The sequence below is a fragment of the Sciurus vulgaris genome (assembly GCF_902686455.1).
Source record: "Sciurus vulgaris genome assembly, chromosome: 2".
Taxonomy (NCBI): domain Eukaryota; kingdom Metazoa; phylum Chordata; class Mammalia; order Rodentia; family Sciuridae; genus Sciurus; species Sciurus vulgaris.
This window is the reverse complement of record NC_136462.1, coordinates 19,486,426-19,499,793: the sequence shown is the minus strand read 5'-3', so window position 1 is coordinate 19,499,793 and position 13,368 is coordinate 19,486,426. Positions and strand designations below refer to the sequence as shown.

Here is a 13,368-nt window from a genome sequence, read left to right as displayed (position 1 = left end):
TGGTGTTGAAAAAATCATTTCTTCTCAATCATGAGCCTGGCAACTCTTAAAGGAATCACAATGGCAGAGATCATTGTACCTGGAGGTCCCAAAGGAGGGGATGGTGGAACTGTGTCAAGGACTGGAGTTTGACCAGTCTCCTTGGTAACTCAAGTGGAAGCTATTTGGGAGGAAGACAAAAGATGAGGAGAGGCAAGAAGCAAGGAAGAAAAGAGAAATCTTTTCTCTGCCTTCATCTGTGCTTCTGTGCATTGTGTCTATAGTAGTTCATCTGTGTCAGATGGAAAGGATGCATGAGTTCTTAATGGCATTGAATGTGATCGTGGCAAATTGTTAGATAATAAGCAGGAAGGTATGTAATGATTCCAATGTCGTTTTGTGTATTCATAGGAGAAAGAAGTAAACTTATCAGTTACCTCTGAATGGTAATGTAATGAATAATCTTTATTATCTTTTTACTCTATCCTTTTCACTGCATTTTCTAAAATTCTCCACTAAGCAGAGATAAGCTTTCGTGTAAGAATTTTAAGATGCATTTTAAGAGGAGATGGAAATGTATAAGGCTATAGCTATATCATTTGTAAAATATATATGATAAGTGTATTTGGAAACAATGTGTTTGGAAGAATTTCTTAATAAGGATGCATTTTTAAAATGGCTTACTTCCCGTTTTTCATTTTGAAGATTTATAACTCTAGCGGGCTTCACATGTTCCCCATAAATGTTGCTCAGTGCCCCTCTCCATCTTGTAGTAAGACTGATCAATAGGATTTGGAAGTGATAATCATTGACCCATCCTGTGGATTGACTGTGTGTCTGTGTCTGTTGCACTTGTCAATTTGCATATGCAAATAGATATTTAAGAGAAAGTACTGATGGGGATGCACAGTTCACAGTATGATTATTGATAACAAGAGTTTCCTTTTGAAGGTATTTTAATCGTTTATTTCTTGAATACCTTTCCCAGTAAATACCGGTTATCTAACATATATGCTTATTCCCAATCCTGCTGTTTTTAAAAGGCTTGTGGGCATATCAGTACTTCTTATATAACTACCCTTAACTGACTCCTTTCTCTCTTGTTTCCAACAACAGATCGCAGATTCTGCGTAACCAAGAAATCCATAGGTCCATCAGCGCTACCCTGACCTCCACCAGAGGACAGGAGTTCTGCCAGCCCACTCTGGCTTGTGTACACTCAGCAGATAACTTAGCCTCACCTGCTGCCTGCGTAGAAAATTCTCCCTATTGACGTCTTTTGGCACATGGAAGACAACAGCAAAGAGGGCAACACAGGCCGATAAGACCAGAGACAACAGAAAGGTTCTTTTCACTGATGCCCTCCGGACATTTCCTGTAGCTGGAGTTCTGGACTTTGACAGAACCCGTCTGGTCATTTTGATTTTGCTGATATATATTTTTTTAATTTTTATTTTCCCCGCCACATTGTATTTTCTTTCTGTTCTTCAGAAATGGGCCTGCAGACCACAAAGTGGCCCAGCCATGGGGCTTTTTTCCTGAAATCTTGGCTTATCATTTCCTTGGGGCTCTACTCACAAGTGTCAAAACTCCTGGCCTGCCCTAGCGTGTGCCGCTGCGACAGGAACTTTGTCTACTGTAACGAGCGAAGCTTGACCTCAGTGCCTCTTGGGATCCCGGAGGGCGTAACCGTACTCTACCTCCACAACAACCAAATTAATAATGCTGGATTTCCTGCAGAGCTGCACAATGTACAGTCAGTGCACACGGTCTACCTTTACGGCAACCAACTGGATGAATTCCCTATGAACCTTCCCAAGAACGTCCGAGTTCTCCATTTGCAGGAAAACAACATTCAGACCATTTCACGTGCCGCTCTTGCCCAGCTCCTGAAGCTCGAAGAGCTGCACCTGGATGACAACTCTATCTCCACAGTGGGGGTGGAGGACGGGGCCTTCCGGGAGGCTGTTAGCCTCAAGTTGTTGTTTCTGTCCAAGAACCACCTGAGTAGCGTGCCTGTGGGGCTTCCTGTGGACCTGCAAGAGCTGAGAGTAGATGAAAATCGAATCGCCGTCATATCAGACATGGCCTTTCAGAACCTCACAAGCTTGGAGCGACTGATTGTGGACGGGAATCTCTTGACTAACAAGGGCATTGCAGAGGGCACCTTCAGCCATCTCACCAAGCTCAAGGAATTTTCCATAGTCCGTAATTCGCTCTCCTACCCCCCTCCTGATCTGCCAGGTACGCATCTGATCAGGCTATATCTGCAGGACAACCAGATTAACCACATCCCGCTGACAGCCTTCTCCAACCTCCGGAAGCTGGAGCGGCTGGATATATCCAACAACCAACTGCGAAAGTTGACTCAAGGGGTCTTTGATAATCTCTCCAACTTGAAGCAGCTCACTGCTCGGAATAACCCTTGGTTTTGTGACTGCAGTATTAAGTGGGTCACAGAATGGCTCAAGTATATCCCTTCATCTCTCAACGTTCGGGGTTTCATGTGCCAAGGTCCTGAACAAGTCCGGGGAATGGCTGTCAGGGAGCTGAATATGAATCTTCTGTCATGTCCCACCATGACCCCTGGCCAGCCGCTCTTTACCCCAGCCCCGAGTACTATTTCTCCAACAACTCAGCCTCCCACCCTCTCTGTTCCAACCCCTAGCAGAAGCTACACACCTCCAGCTCCTACTACATCGAAACTTCCCACCATGCCTGACTGGGATGGCAGAGAAAGAGCAACTCCACCTATATCTGAGCGGATCCAGCTGTCCATCCACTTCGTGAATGATACTTCCATCCAAGTCAGCTGGCTCTCTCTCTTTACTGTGATGGCATACAAACTCACATGGGTGAAGATGGGCCACAGTCTGGTGGGGGGCATCGTTCAGGAGCGCATTGTCAGTGGGGAGAAGCAACACCTGAGCCTGGTTAATTTGGAGCCCAGATCCACCTATCGGATTTGTTTAGTGCCACTGGATGCTTTTAACTACCGCGCTGTAGAAGACACCGTCTGCTCGGAGGCCACCACCCATGCCTCCTATTCGAACAATGGCAGCAACACCGCTTCCAGTCATGAGCAGACGACGTCTCACAGCGTGGGCTCCCCTTTTCTGCTGGCGGGGTTGATCGGGGGCGCAGTGATATTCGTGCTCGTGGTCTTGCTCAGCGTCTTCTGCTGGCACATGCACAAAAAGGGGCGCTACACCTCGCAGAAGTGGAAGTACAACCGGGGCCGGCGGAAAGATGACTATTGCGAGGCGGGCACCAAGAAGGACAACTCCATCCTGGAGATGACAGAAACCAGTTTTCAGATCGTCTCCTTAAATAACGATCAGCTCCTTAAAGGAGATTTCAGACTGCAGCCCATTTACACCCCAAACGGGGGCATTAATTACACAGACTGCCATATCCCCAATAACATGAGATACTGCAACAGCAGCGTGCCAGACCTGGAACACTGCCACACGTAACAGCCAGAGGTCCAGCGTTAGGAAGGCGAACCGCCGAACTCTTGAGAACACACACGTGTGTGCGCACAGACACGCAGATCACATTTGATAAATGTTACACAGATGCATTTGTGCATTTGAATACTCTGTAATTTATACGGTGTACTATATAATGGGATTTAAAAAAAAAAGTGCTATCTTTTCTATTTCATGTTAATGACAAACAGTTTTGTAACTCTTTGCTTTTTAAATCTTAAAAAAAAAAAAAAATTAGTTGCTGAAGTACTGTACGGGGTTGTACAATGAGAACCCAGTGCCGAAGCAGAAGAAAGAGTGATTCTTCCTTATGATGCGCATTAGCCACTTTGCTGTGGAAACTGTCAGGATAAATTCCTTTCCTAGAGCTGATGATCAGATGAAAGGGCAGGTTCACATGGACTCCTCGGGGTAAGAGGAATAATGGGTAAAGCAAGAAATGGCTGAGACGTTGTCACGCTATTTCTGTACCTCCTGGTCTGGAAGAAAAGTGAAAAATCCCGTAATATAAGAAAGGAGGTAGTTACCCCGACTTGACCCAGTGCAGGAAATTTACAGAGCATCACAAGGAAGCCGGTTCCTGTGAGATAAGTGAACCCAGCCTGACAGAATCGAGAAAATCGAGAGCAGATTGAAAAGACCTTAGAACCCAGGGAGTGGCTTTCTGAGTGGGCGCTTCGAAATCGCTCTTCATGCTTCCCTGGCCCTATGTGATAACAGAGTTAGAGACTTGAGTCTGATGCCAGTCATCTTCAGGGACCGGTATGATCAGTCCTAGCAAGAAAAAAATCCCTTAAAAAGTGTCACTGTTCAGATCATATGTCAGGTGGAATCACATTCAACAGAGATATATTCTAGAATACTTTTTTAGAAGAGCCTAATAAAATAATGGGAAGAATTATATTGAATGGAATTATTTTTGATAATGAGAATTATTTGGGTAGTTTCACTGAGGCTATATCAACATGATATTTAGACCAATGAGAGAACAGTGTTTGAAATATATTAAAACAACTTGTTATTTAAAAATACTGATACTATTTAGACAAAAGCAACTGAACAGTGGTTCTATCACACTCTGTCAACTGACTTTATTAGTATCATGTTGAAATAGCTTGAATTAATACCTTTATCCCCTCTCAAATTCTTGTCTTCCAATCATTTTGCATATATTTTTGTAATTAAGTTGTTTATGCCACCTTTGTTTGTCCCCCTCTGCTCAGTATTTCAAAGAGAATTATGAATGCCAGTCCCAGTTGCACAAAATATCCTTATGTACTTTTTAAAATACATACTGATTCCCACTGCTGATAGTTCTATAAGGACACATCAAAGCTGGCCAAAAGAATGCATATTTTTAAAAGCAATACCACGTTTCTGTCTCAGACCGACTTTGATCCCATTCCGCCTTTGAAATGTCATGTGTTCTTTTTCGATCACGGAAGTTCCTCCCATCTGGGAATTGTGGAGGCATGGTTAATCTTCTGGAAGACCACCAATGAAAAATGAACGAGTCAGAGAATGAGGGTTTCCCTGAATGTTGGCAGAGCAGGGCAGCAAGCAGAGGGCATAAAAATAGGAATAGGGATGTCTGTACTTAATCTTAAATATTTTTGAAGTAATGTCCATCTTCAGAAAGCACGTACCATTTACTCTAATCCTCACCGCTCCTTAGATGTAGAAGGGCTATAGATCACATGCATTACCTGAAACAAAGTGCATCCTTGGAAAATTATTTTGTAGATCATGTCTACATTTCACATTTCACTCTGTGTGTCATATTTCCCTTACCACTGGCTATTATTTTAGGGATTCATGAAGTAAATGTCATACTTCTCTTGCTTTCTGTCTTTCTAAGCAAAATAAAACTGTGATGCTTATTTGTAAAAGTTTAGGTATAAAACGCTATGCAAGTTTTTCTTTATAGTAAGAGCTTTATTTTCCTTAATGATATACCCTGACTTATATGTTTTAATCTCCCCTCATCCCTCAGAAAAGCAGAACATGTAACTGAAGGTAGAGTGTTATAGACACAAGACTTGAAACTGTGCAGTCAGTAGAGCTGAATTTAGCTATGAATTAATTTAAATTAATTCCGAAGTGACTCTGGTTTCCATTTTAGTCTGTTAGCTAGAGGGTCTGGGCTGTTGTGTTTTTAAAGATAGGTCCATACCACGAAGGGATAAGACAATCTGTGGAGGTGACCAGTGTAATAGTAAGCCAGCTAGAATCAGGACATTGTCATGGGGCTTTTTTGTACTTAGCTGGATAATGTCCTTCCACTGGCCTCTTCCCCTTGGCTGTATAGATAAAACTGTGTGTTCAAATGACGGTACTCTGGCTTTTGAGGGCTTTTATTTCTGTTATTCACAAAATAACCATCCTCATTTATTGGTATTGTATGTTTAACTCCCAGTGGGAATTTTGGCTGTCGAAACTTCTCTGCTTTGGGCCAGGAAGACCAAGAATGGAGAGGTTCTTGTAATATCTTTTAGGATTTTGCAGAATTATTTCAGGTTTAAGTAGTACAATGGAGACCCAGTCATGTGAAATGGTTAGGGTGGTCTGACAGAATTTCTCTGCTGAAGAGAGAAAATCTAGTTACAGGAAAATTTTGATCTTGTGTACATCATAATCAAGAGTGCCACAATTAGATTCAGTCTGCCATTTATAAATAATATGCCTAGGGCTCTCACCTATACCAGGATGGAAAGCACATCACAAAATATGTAAAATCTCTTGCATATTATGAAAATTGCTGACTGTCACTGATGGATTATCCTTTGACTGGCATGTTTCATCATGAGAGTGTGATCTGTGGGTACATCTGCTCTGTATTTATTTTGGCCTCTTTTGGTTTCATCATTATGTATTTTGAGGTGATTAGTCAAGGTCAAAGATGCAGGCCAATACCATGTCTAGAACCGGTGGCTACAGAGTGCTCAATGCTGTCTGACCAGCCGAGATGATTTCACATAGTATTCGGCCCTGTCAGAGTGCAGAAATCTGTCACAGTACAGAAGACATTCCAAGCATAGCCGTGGTCATACAATATTATCAACAGATATTTATACCCAGATCGTGGCTCATACCTGCTTGTTTGGGGAGGTGTTTTGATAGTGGAGAGACCTTGGGCTTCACTCAAACACTCTCAGCTCTGCTGCCTACACATTGCATGGGACAATCACAGTCAGAGACCACAAGGAAGTTCCCTATTTTCCTTGCACAAGTAGAAAACAATCTCCTGTGTTAGAAAAAAATAAATGCAATTTCTAATTATCCAGATGTTTGCTGAAACCATTATTAGAAACTGTCCCCCAAAGTTGTAAACAAAAATTGTGATGTGACCTGTCTGGTAAAATGTCTTATTGAAGTAGCTTATAAAACAGCTCCATTTCCTACTAGTACTGATCATAATGGTCTTAGTCATTTCACCAAGTCAGAACTTCCTTCTCTTCATGTTGTGAGCAAAGCATGCACTCAAAACACAGGGCAACTTTGTCATCCACAGGTAGCAGCATACCCAGCTGTAGCATCCACTGCAATTTTTGACCGTGGAGTGACTAATTTCACTCAAGGTCTTTGTTTATGGCGTTTTTCTCTAACCTTAACAAGGAGACATTTAACTTTAGAGTGTGAGAATAGCACATAGGCTCATAACTTCCCTTCCCAGCTTCATGGGAGAGCAAAGCAGAAAAGAGCACAAAACAGGGAAAACAATAATATACACAAAACAACTTCTAGTTCTTGTTCTTGTCAAATATTTCCTGGTGCTCTTTATATGTCAAAACACTAAAAGATAGGAAGCTGTAGCTCACATCCCTCTTCAGTCATTTCTGCAGGGTTGAAAGATAATTGCTGGCAATAGGGGTTGCTCTTCACTGGCTGTAGGGAAAAAGTTTTTTACACATAGGATGAGGCTGTTGACAAATCTCTTTGGTTGTATTTTTGTTTTTCTCTCTGCACACCCACCGAAAGAGCACAAAGCCAGGCTATTGCAACAGGCATTTTTTAATCAGTATGAAGTACACACGTGCGTGCATACTTGTAGACCTGAGGGCATTTGTAGAGATGTCCACGGGGTGTAAGACTTGTAACCAATTGAGACACTGTGAGGCACCAGCACTGCTTGTCCCCTGTAGGACTGATCGATCCGCTGAAAGTCAATCCTGATGACTTGTTATTGTTTGAATCATATGTCAATTTGTTTCTGGTTTGTGTTTGGTGTGTTCTTTCTGACCAGGGACTTCAAAGAGCTGGAAGAGTCTGCATCACATATCCTCTGAGACCTACCATGTCACACGCTCTGTTAACTACAAACTTTAACGTCGCTCCACACTATACAGTACCTTGTTGATATATTCAGTAAAGGCTTATTTTAAAAGAAAACCACATTGTGTTTATCTACTCAGTTCATTGGGATCCAGCCAGTACTTGTATGGTTAATGTAAAAGAGAAAGGAGGAATGGAAGAGGTGAAAGGATTTTCATATTCTCTGACCATGCAAGCAACTTGTGTTATGTAAGGACCATTTGATCCTTTTTTGTGTGAGGGGTTTAGTGAAAACCTTATGTTCTTTCCTGTTTCCCAACTAAATTTTGTGTTCTCACAAGTATCCTTAACATATACTCACATATATGGAGCATATTGGTTTATGTTTGTGAAGACGATGTTGTTTAGGATGTAGATAATGCCAATGTAGTTATCCAGTCATAATAGTCTTCTCTTTCATAATCTGCTCTTAACATGCTCTTAACTCTTGTCAGTTTTCTTTAAAAAACCTCATGTTACCTTTCTCCTTTAGAATTGCTCAGAGCTCATCACCTATACTTTCTGTGGACACTCATGAAAATGTGTCTGTTCAAGTTCAATTTTGGATATTCTGGATTAGTCTCATCGGATGTTCCAGAACTCCTTCCCCTAACCTTCTTGGCCATTTTCACCACTGATGTATTTGACAGAGATCAGGAAATAAAAGTTTGACCTTTCAGTTAACTAGTATTACTTATTTGTAGACCCTCTGCTGGAAAATGAACTACGAGAGAGTGGTAACTGGTGACTCATATTACATGGGAATATTTTATGTAAAATAATGTCCTTTTACTTCTCAGTTGCTTTTGCCAAGAGTTACAGACATTACTCTATGGAGACTAGATCCCTTGGCCAAGGAGTACCTTTCATTTAAAAGAAGTACGAAGGTCCTGTTCCTCTTTTATCCAGGCTCAAGCTGAATCAGAGGCTTCGTAGAACAAATGCAGTCCTAGCCAAATCAAGTCCAAGTTCTGTTCCACCATGTCCATCATCATCTAATGTATTTACTCCTCATCTACTGTCTATGGTACTGTTAGGTTCTACTGAGGATTCAGATAAAAATGAAACTCTGTTGGTAAAGAACACTGGATTTTATATAATTTTTCCCTGATTGCACTAGTGTCCCAGAGCCCATACAGTCACTGACATTCTTTTATTAAACTAGCAGCATGTCCAAGGTAATGAGAAAGAGAGATTCCTGCCTGTTGGAAAGGTGGCTATACCATCTACCTTCTAAGGTGGTCTTTGCTTTTAATAAGTGATGCAAAGTGACAGCAAATTAATGAAATCTGAGCTCATTTTGAATTAAATTTTCAAGTTTATGCCAACTAAATATAAATGAAACTTTAGGAATTGTATTTTGTAATTACACATGCAAACTCTTTGGATTTCTATTATGCACCAGAATGGAAATCAATCTTCAATAATAATGGCACTTGACAATTATCAAGCACCTATGTATACAAAAATATGTATCCAAAATGCTTTGATACCCATATTTGCATTTAGTCATTAAAATAACCATGTAAAGTATGGTCTCTTAATTTTTCAGATTTGAAATCTCAGCTCCAGCGACATTAAGTGATTGGTCCATAGCTACAAATACTGCAAATGGCACAGTTAGGAACTAATGCCAGGCAGGTCTCCATGGACATTTAGCAGTTTTCCTACCCCTTAATAAATTGATTGGCCTTAAGACCGACTGGCCTTCAGGACAAATTCTTGGTCAGTGTTTAAAGATATGTGAAGATGGAAGTATTATAATTTCTCTCTGTGGATGCAGTATTATTGTCTATGACTAATCAAGGGAATCCTGGGAAAACCTCAAAAAATATTTGGCTTTTAAAGCCCTTTTTCATTCATTCCAGTTTTTTATAGAAATTCCATTTTTGTGGTTGTTTGATGCCCTCATGCCTGATTTGAAGGCTTCAGATGGAAGCAAAATATGTCTCCACCCACAATGAAAAAAGAACTATAAGATAACTTGACTTGGGTTATTTTTAGTAATCATTTGTTTCATACTTGAGAGGTTGCCCTAAGTACTCTGTAGATCCCACTGAAGATGCACTTTTGTCAGAATCGATTAGAGCTGTAGCACCCTGGCTTCTGGATTTATACTCCTCATAGTACAAATAAAGAATGTGTGCTTTAGGAGATATTATTGGGGCTTTATTTTCTTGACTTATTCTGAAAGTTAAGGACACAGAACTTTTAATGATATATCTCAAACCAGATGTCATTTGCATATGCACACCAAATGATAATCCCCCTTGTTGACTTTCTTGGTATGAAGTCCAAACTAAATGAAAATTTCAATATGTCTTTGGAGGACTCTTATGATTTCAGGGACATGAGAAACCTCCATAGTGGGTCAGTTTTTCCTAATCAAATGGGACGCTACTGGCTGTGAGTTGGTTAATACATTGACTACATGGACTTTTGTTGGATTGCTTTTACTTTTATTCAGCCAACATTTACTGAGGATAGGTAAGTCTGGGTGCTGAATAAGACAGTTCTGCAGTGGAGTTAAACTGTATAATCAAAATCTGTCCTAGAAGTCACTCATATTCAACTTGTGGCCCAGGCAGCCCCTGCCACTATGCTATGCTTCATTCAAACACTTACATGTCTGTTGAAATAATCCGCCAAGGATCCAGCACTTGCCTGAGCCTCTCAAGTATGTTTTCTCCTCTCTGTTTCCTGACTTTCCTTTAGTCTTTTCCCTCTTTAACCTTTCCTGCACACTGGGACGGAGGACAGTCTATTAAAAATGGATGAATATGATGTCTTACTTTCAGAAAATTCCATTACCATTACTTACAAGATAGAAATTTAACACCTGTGATGCTTATTAACACATACTGCTCCCTGATATTCCATACTGTATTGCCTCTGCCTTCATAATAAACTTTCCATGAGACACTTATTTAAAATGAACATACACAGAAAGCTTTCAGTTTATCTCCCAGACATCTCAAGTGCTGTCTGTATATTTGCTCAAGGAACATCATCTGACATTCTCCTTTGCTTGGGGACATGCTCATTTTAGATATAAGTCAAACATGGCCCTTAAAAAACTACTTCAATGTCACCTGCCAATTTTCTGAAGCCCTCCCCCCATGCAGTTAATATCACTTCAGAATTTTTCCTGTTTAGCACTTACATATTTTAATTTTCCATGGGCCTGTTTCATGCCTATACTCTGGGTGACCTAGATGTGAGGCACCTATCTATCAAATGTTTTACCTCATCCCATGCTGAGCACAGTGCCCAGCCCCTTCTAGGGGACCAGCCACCCCACTAGTCACTCTTGGCAAAGCAACTTAAAAAAACCTCTGAGATCTGTGTAATTCGGAATTGTGTGGAACCATTTAAACTTCCCAATATGTACTTTACAAGAAGGAATAAAATGTATTTTCTAAAAATAACTTTTAGTTACCTATCATGTCTTTTACAGAAGTTTTGTTTTTGTGACTATGTGATGGTCACACATTTATCTGTTTTGAAAGTTTTAGATGGAATCAGGCTGTGTCTACCCTACAGGGTGAACTGAGAGAACTACTGAAGTAATGTGAAGAACTTAACTTTTTATGCATTACGAACAACCTGGAAGCCTGAACCAGCTTGCAGAAAGGCATGTAAAGAGGTGTCTTTACAAAATCACCTTGCAAAAGAAGTGTCACCATCATGAAAAGTCTACAAAGCATGGTTAGACATAGAGTCAGAAATGTTGACAGTTCGTTAGTCAAAATGAATTCTTCCCTCGTAAAAAGCAGAGATAGATTTTTCCTTTCTTTTCCATCAGCAAAATCAAAAGAGACAGTTATTATTCACTGTCATAGCCTATATAAAATTTCAGCATGTGTCATTTAGATGTTCCTGTTGGGTTACCTGTTTGGGAATGAATTGTCTATCCTAGAAATGATAGCCCCTACAGGAGGCAGTGGAGAGAGGTAGTTATTAGCAGCTCACACACACTTGAGTTCGCTCACTCTTTGGAAACTTGGCCCTGCAACTGACCAGACAATTCACTTTGGCAATGAGTTACACTTCAAAATTATCAGCTCCCATCTCCATAAATAGGGAATGTGATATTTCACACATATAATGGCTGGCAGAATTAGAGGCAGGGACACAGGATATCAGAATCTGATACTAAAAAGTACCAAATAAATAACATCAACACCATGTAATTTCTATACAGAATGAATTCAGAAACACAGGGTGACATAGTGCCATCTTTTTAAAGTGGAAGCCAAGTTCTTGAGTTTTAAGATCAGAGTTATATATAGGGGTTATTTATTTAAAGATAATCAACTTCCAAAATGCCACATAATGCTGCACAATAATCACCATTACAACTTTTCATTTTCCATGTTTTTCTTTTTGCTTAGGAAGAGCTAAGAAAGGCTAGGTGCCACAGGATAACAGAATAGCAGCACAATCTTGTGTCATGAGTGGGACCATTGAACAACATCATTGAGCAGAAAGAAAATACACCCCTTTGTAATGCAGTATATTTCCTCTCTAGTCTGCAGAGCACCCATACATTTGGTTATTGTTGAAAACCAGCTCAAGAATTGGGAGTATCGAAGGCCCTGTGAATGACTGTTGAGCAGAGAGTAGAGAGACAAAACATTTTTAAAAATCAGGGCAATAAATTTATTTCAAATATCTATAATCTTATTTTTTCACTTATTTTTTTCAGTGCTGATGATCAAACCAAGGACTCCCAGTCCCCCAAATCTATGATTTTGAATGACTTGATGATGGTTCTATTATACCACCAATTACGGCATGTAAATTCACCTTTGGATTGCACAGTAGACATGGTAGCAACCAAAAGAACATTTCCGTGGCTGTGCAATACAGATGTCATAGTCTCCCACCTGTTTTACAGGCACTTTTTGCAATAGATTCCATTTTTAATTTTGTAATCTGGTTATCATTGAGAAGCATATATCCTCTTCAGCTAGATCATGTTGTTTTTTCTTTCTGGCACACTTTGTGAAAGTTATAATAATCTCAAAGCAGCTCATTCATAGTGGTCTATATTAGTAGCATTCATTTCCCTCATTTTTCTGTCTTTGCATGCTCAATAAACACAGAAGTTTAGATATCTGGATTCTGAGGGGAATAGTATTTTCTAGTCCTTACTGCATAGTTTAATGGGTTTCAGAACAATTATCTGGCAAGTATAAATGAATACCAGCATTCCATGGTCTATAGCCAATATCTATTCTGTTTGGAGTACTGTTGTTTTGATTGGTTGGCTCCCCAGCTGTTTCTATTGAAAAATATTTTCAATATGGGCGTCATTAGTTGGAACATGGATGCTTCACTCTTATTTCTGAGATAAGGGGAAGAAGAAAATTAATTGCTTTGCAACTGAAGGCAACCATGTTGGACAGAGAGTGGCAGTGTCTATAGGACCATCGCCTATTAGATGGGAAGTTATATTATTCAAACATGACAGGTCCCTTTAATTCTGGGATCAAATCACTGCTCTAGCTCACACTAACCTTGGGTCTGGATCACATGTATGATTTAGTTTTCTTGTCTGTAAATAAGGAATAACAATAAGCAC

General features: G+C 40.2%; 1 protein-coding gene across 3 annotated transcripts in view; it reads left to right on the top strand.

Annotated features, from left to right (window-relative positions):
• The window catches only part of FLRT2 (fibronectin leucine rich transmembrane protein 2), an 88,452-nt gene extending 81,718 nt beyond the window's left edge, over positions 1–6,734 (top strand). For all 3 annotated transcript variants that reach the window (XM_079126007.1, XM_079126008.1, XM_079126006.1), the window contains exon 2: positions 1,096–6,734. In XM_079126007.1, the coding sequence (XP_078982133.1) occupies positions 1,473–3,455 (1,983 nt within the window). In that variant the 5' untranslated portion in view covers positions 1,096–1,472 and the 3' untranslated portion in view covers positions 3,456–6,734. The remainder of the gene's footprint in view (positions 1–1,095) is intronic.
• Positions 6,735–13,368: the final 6,634 nt, after the last annotated feature.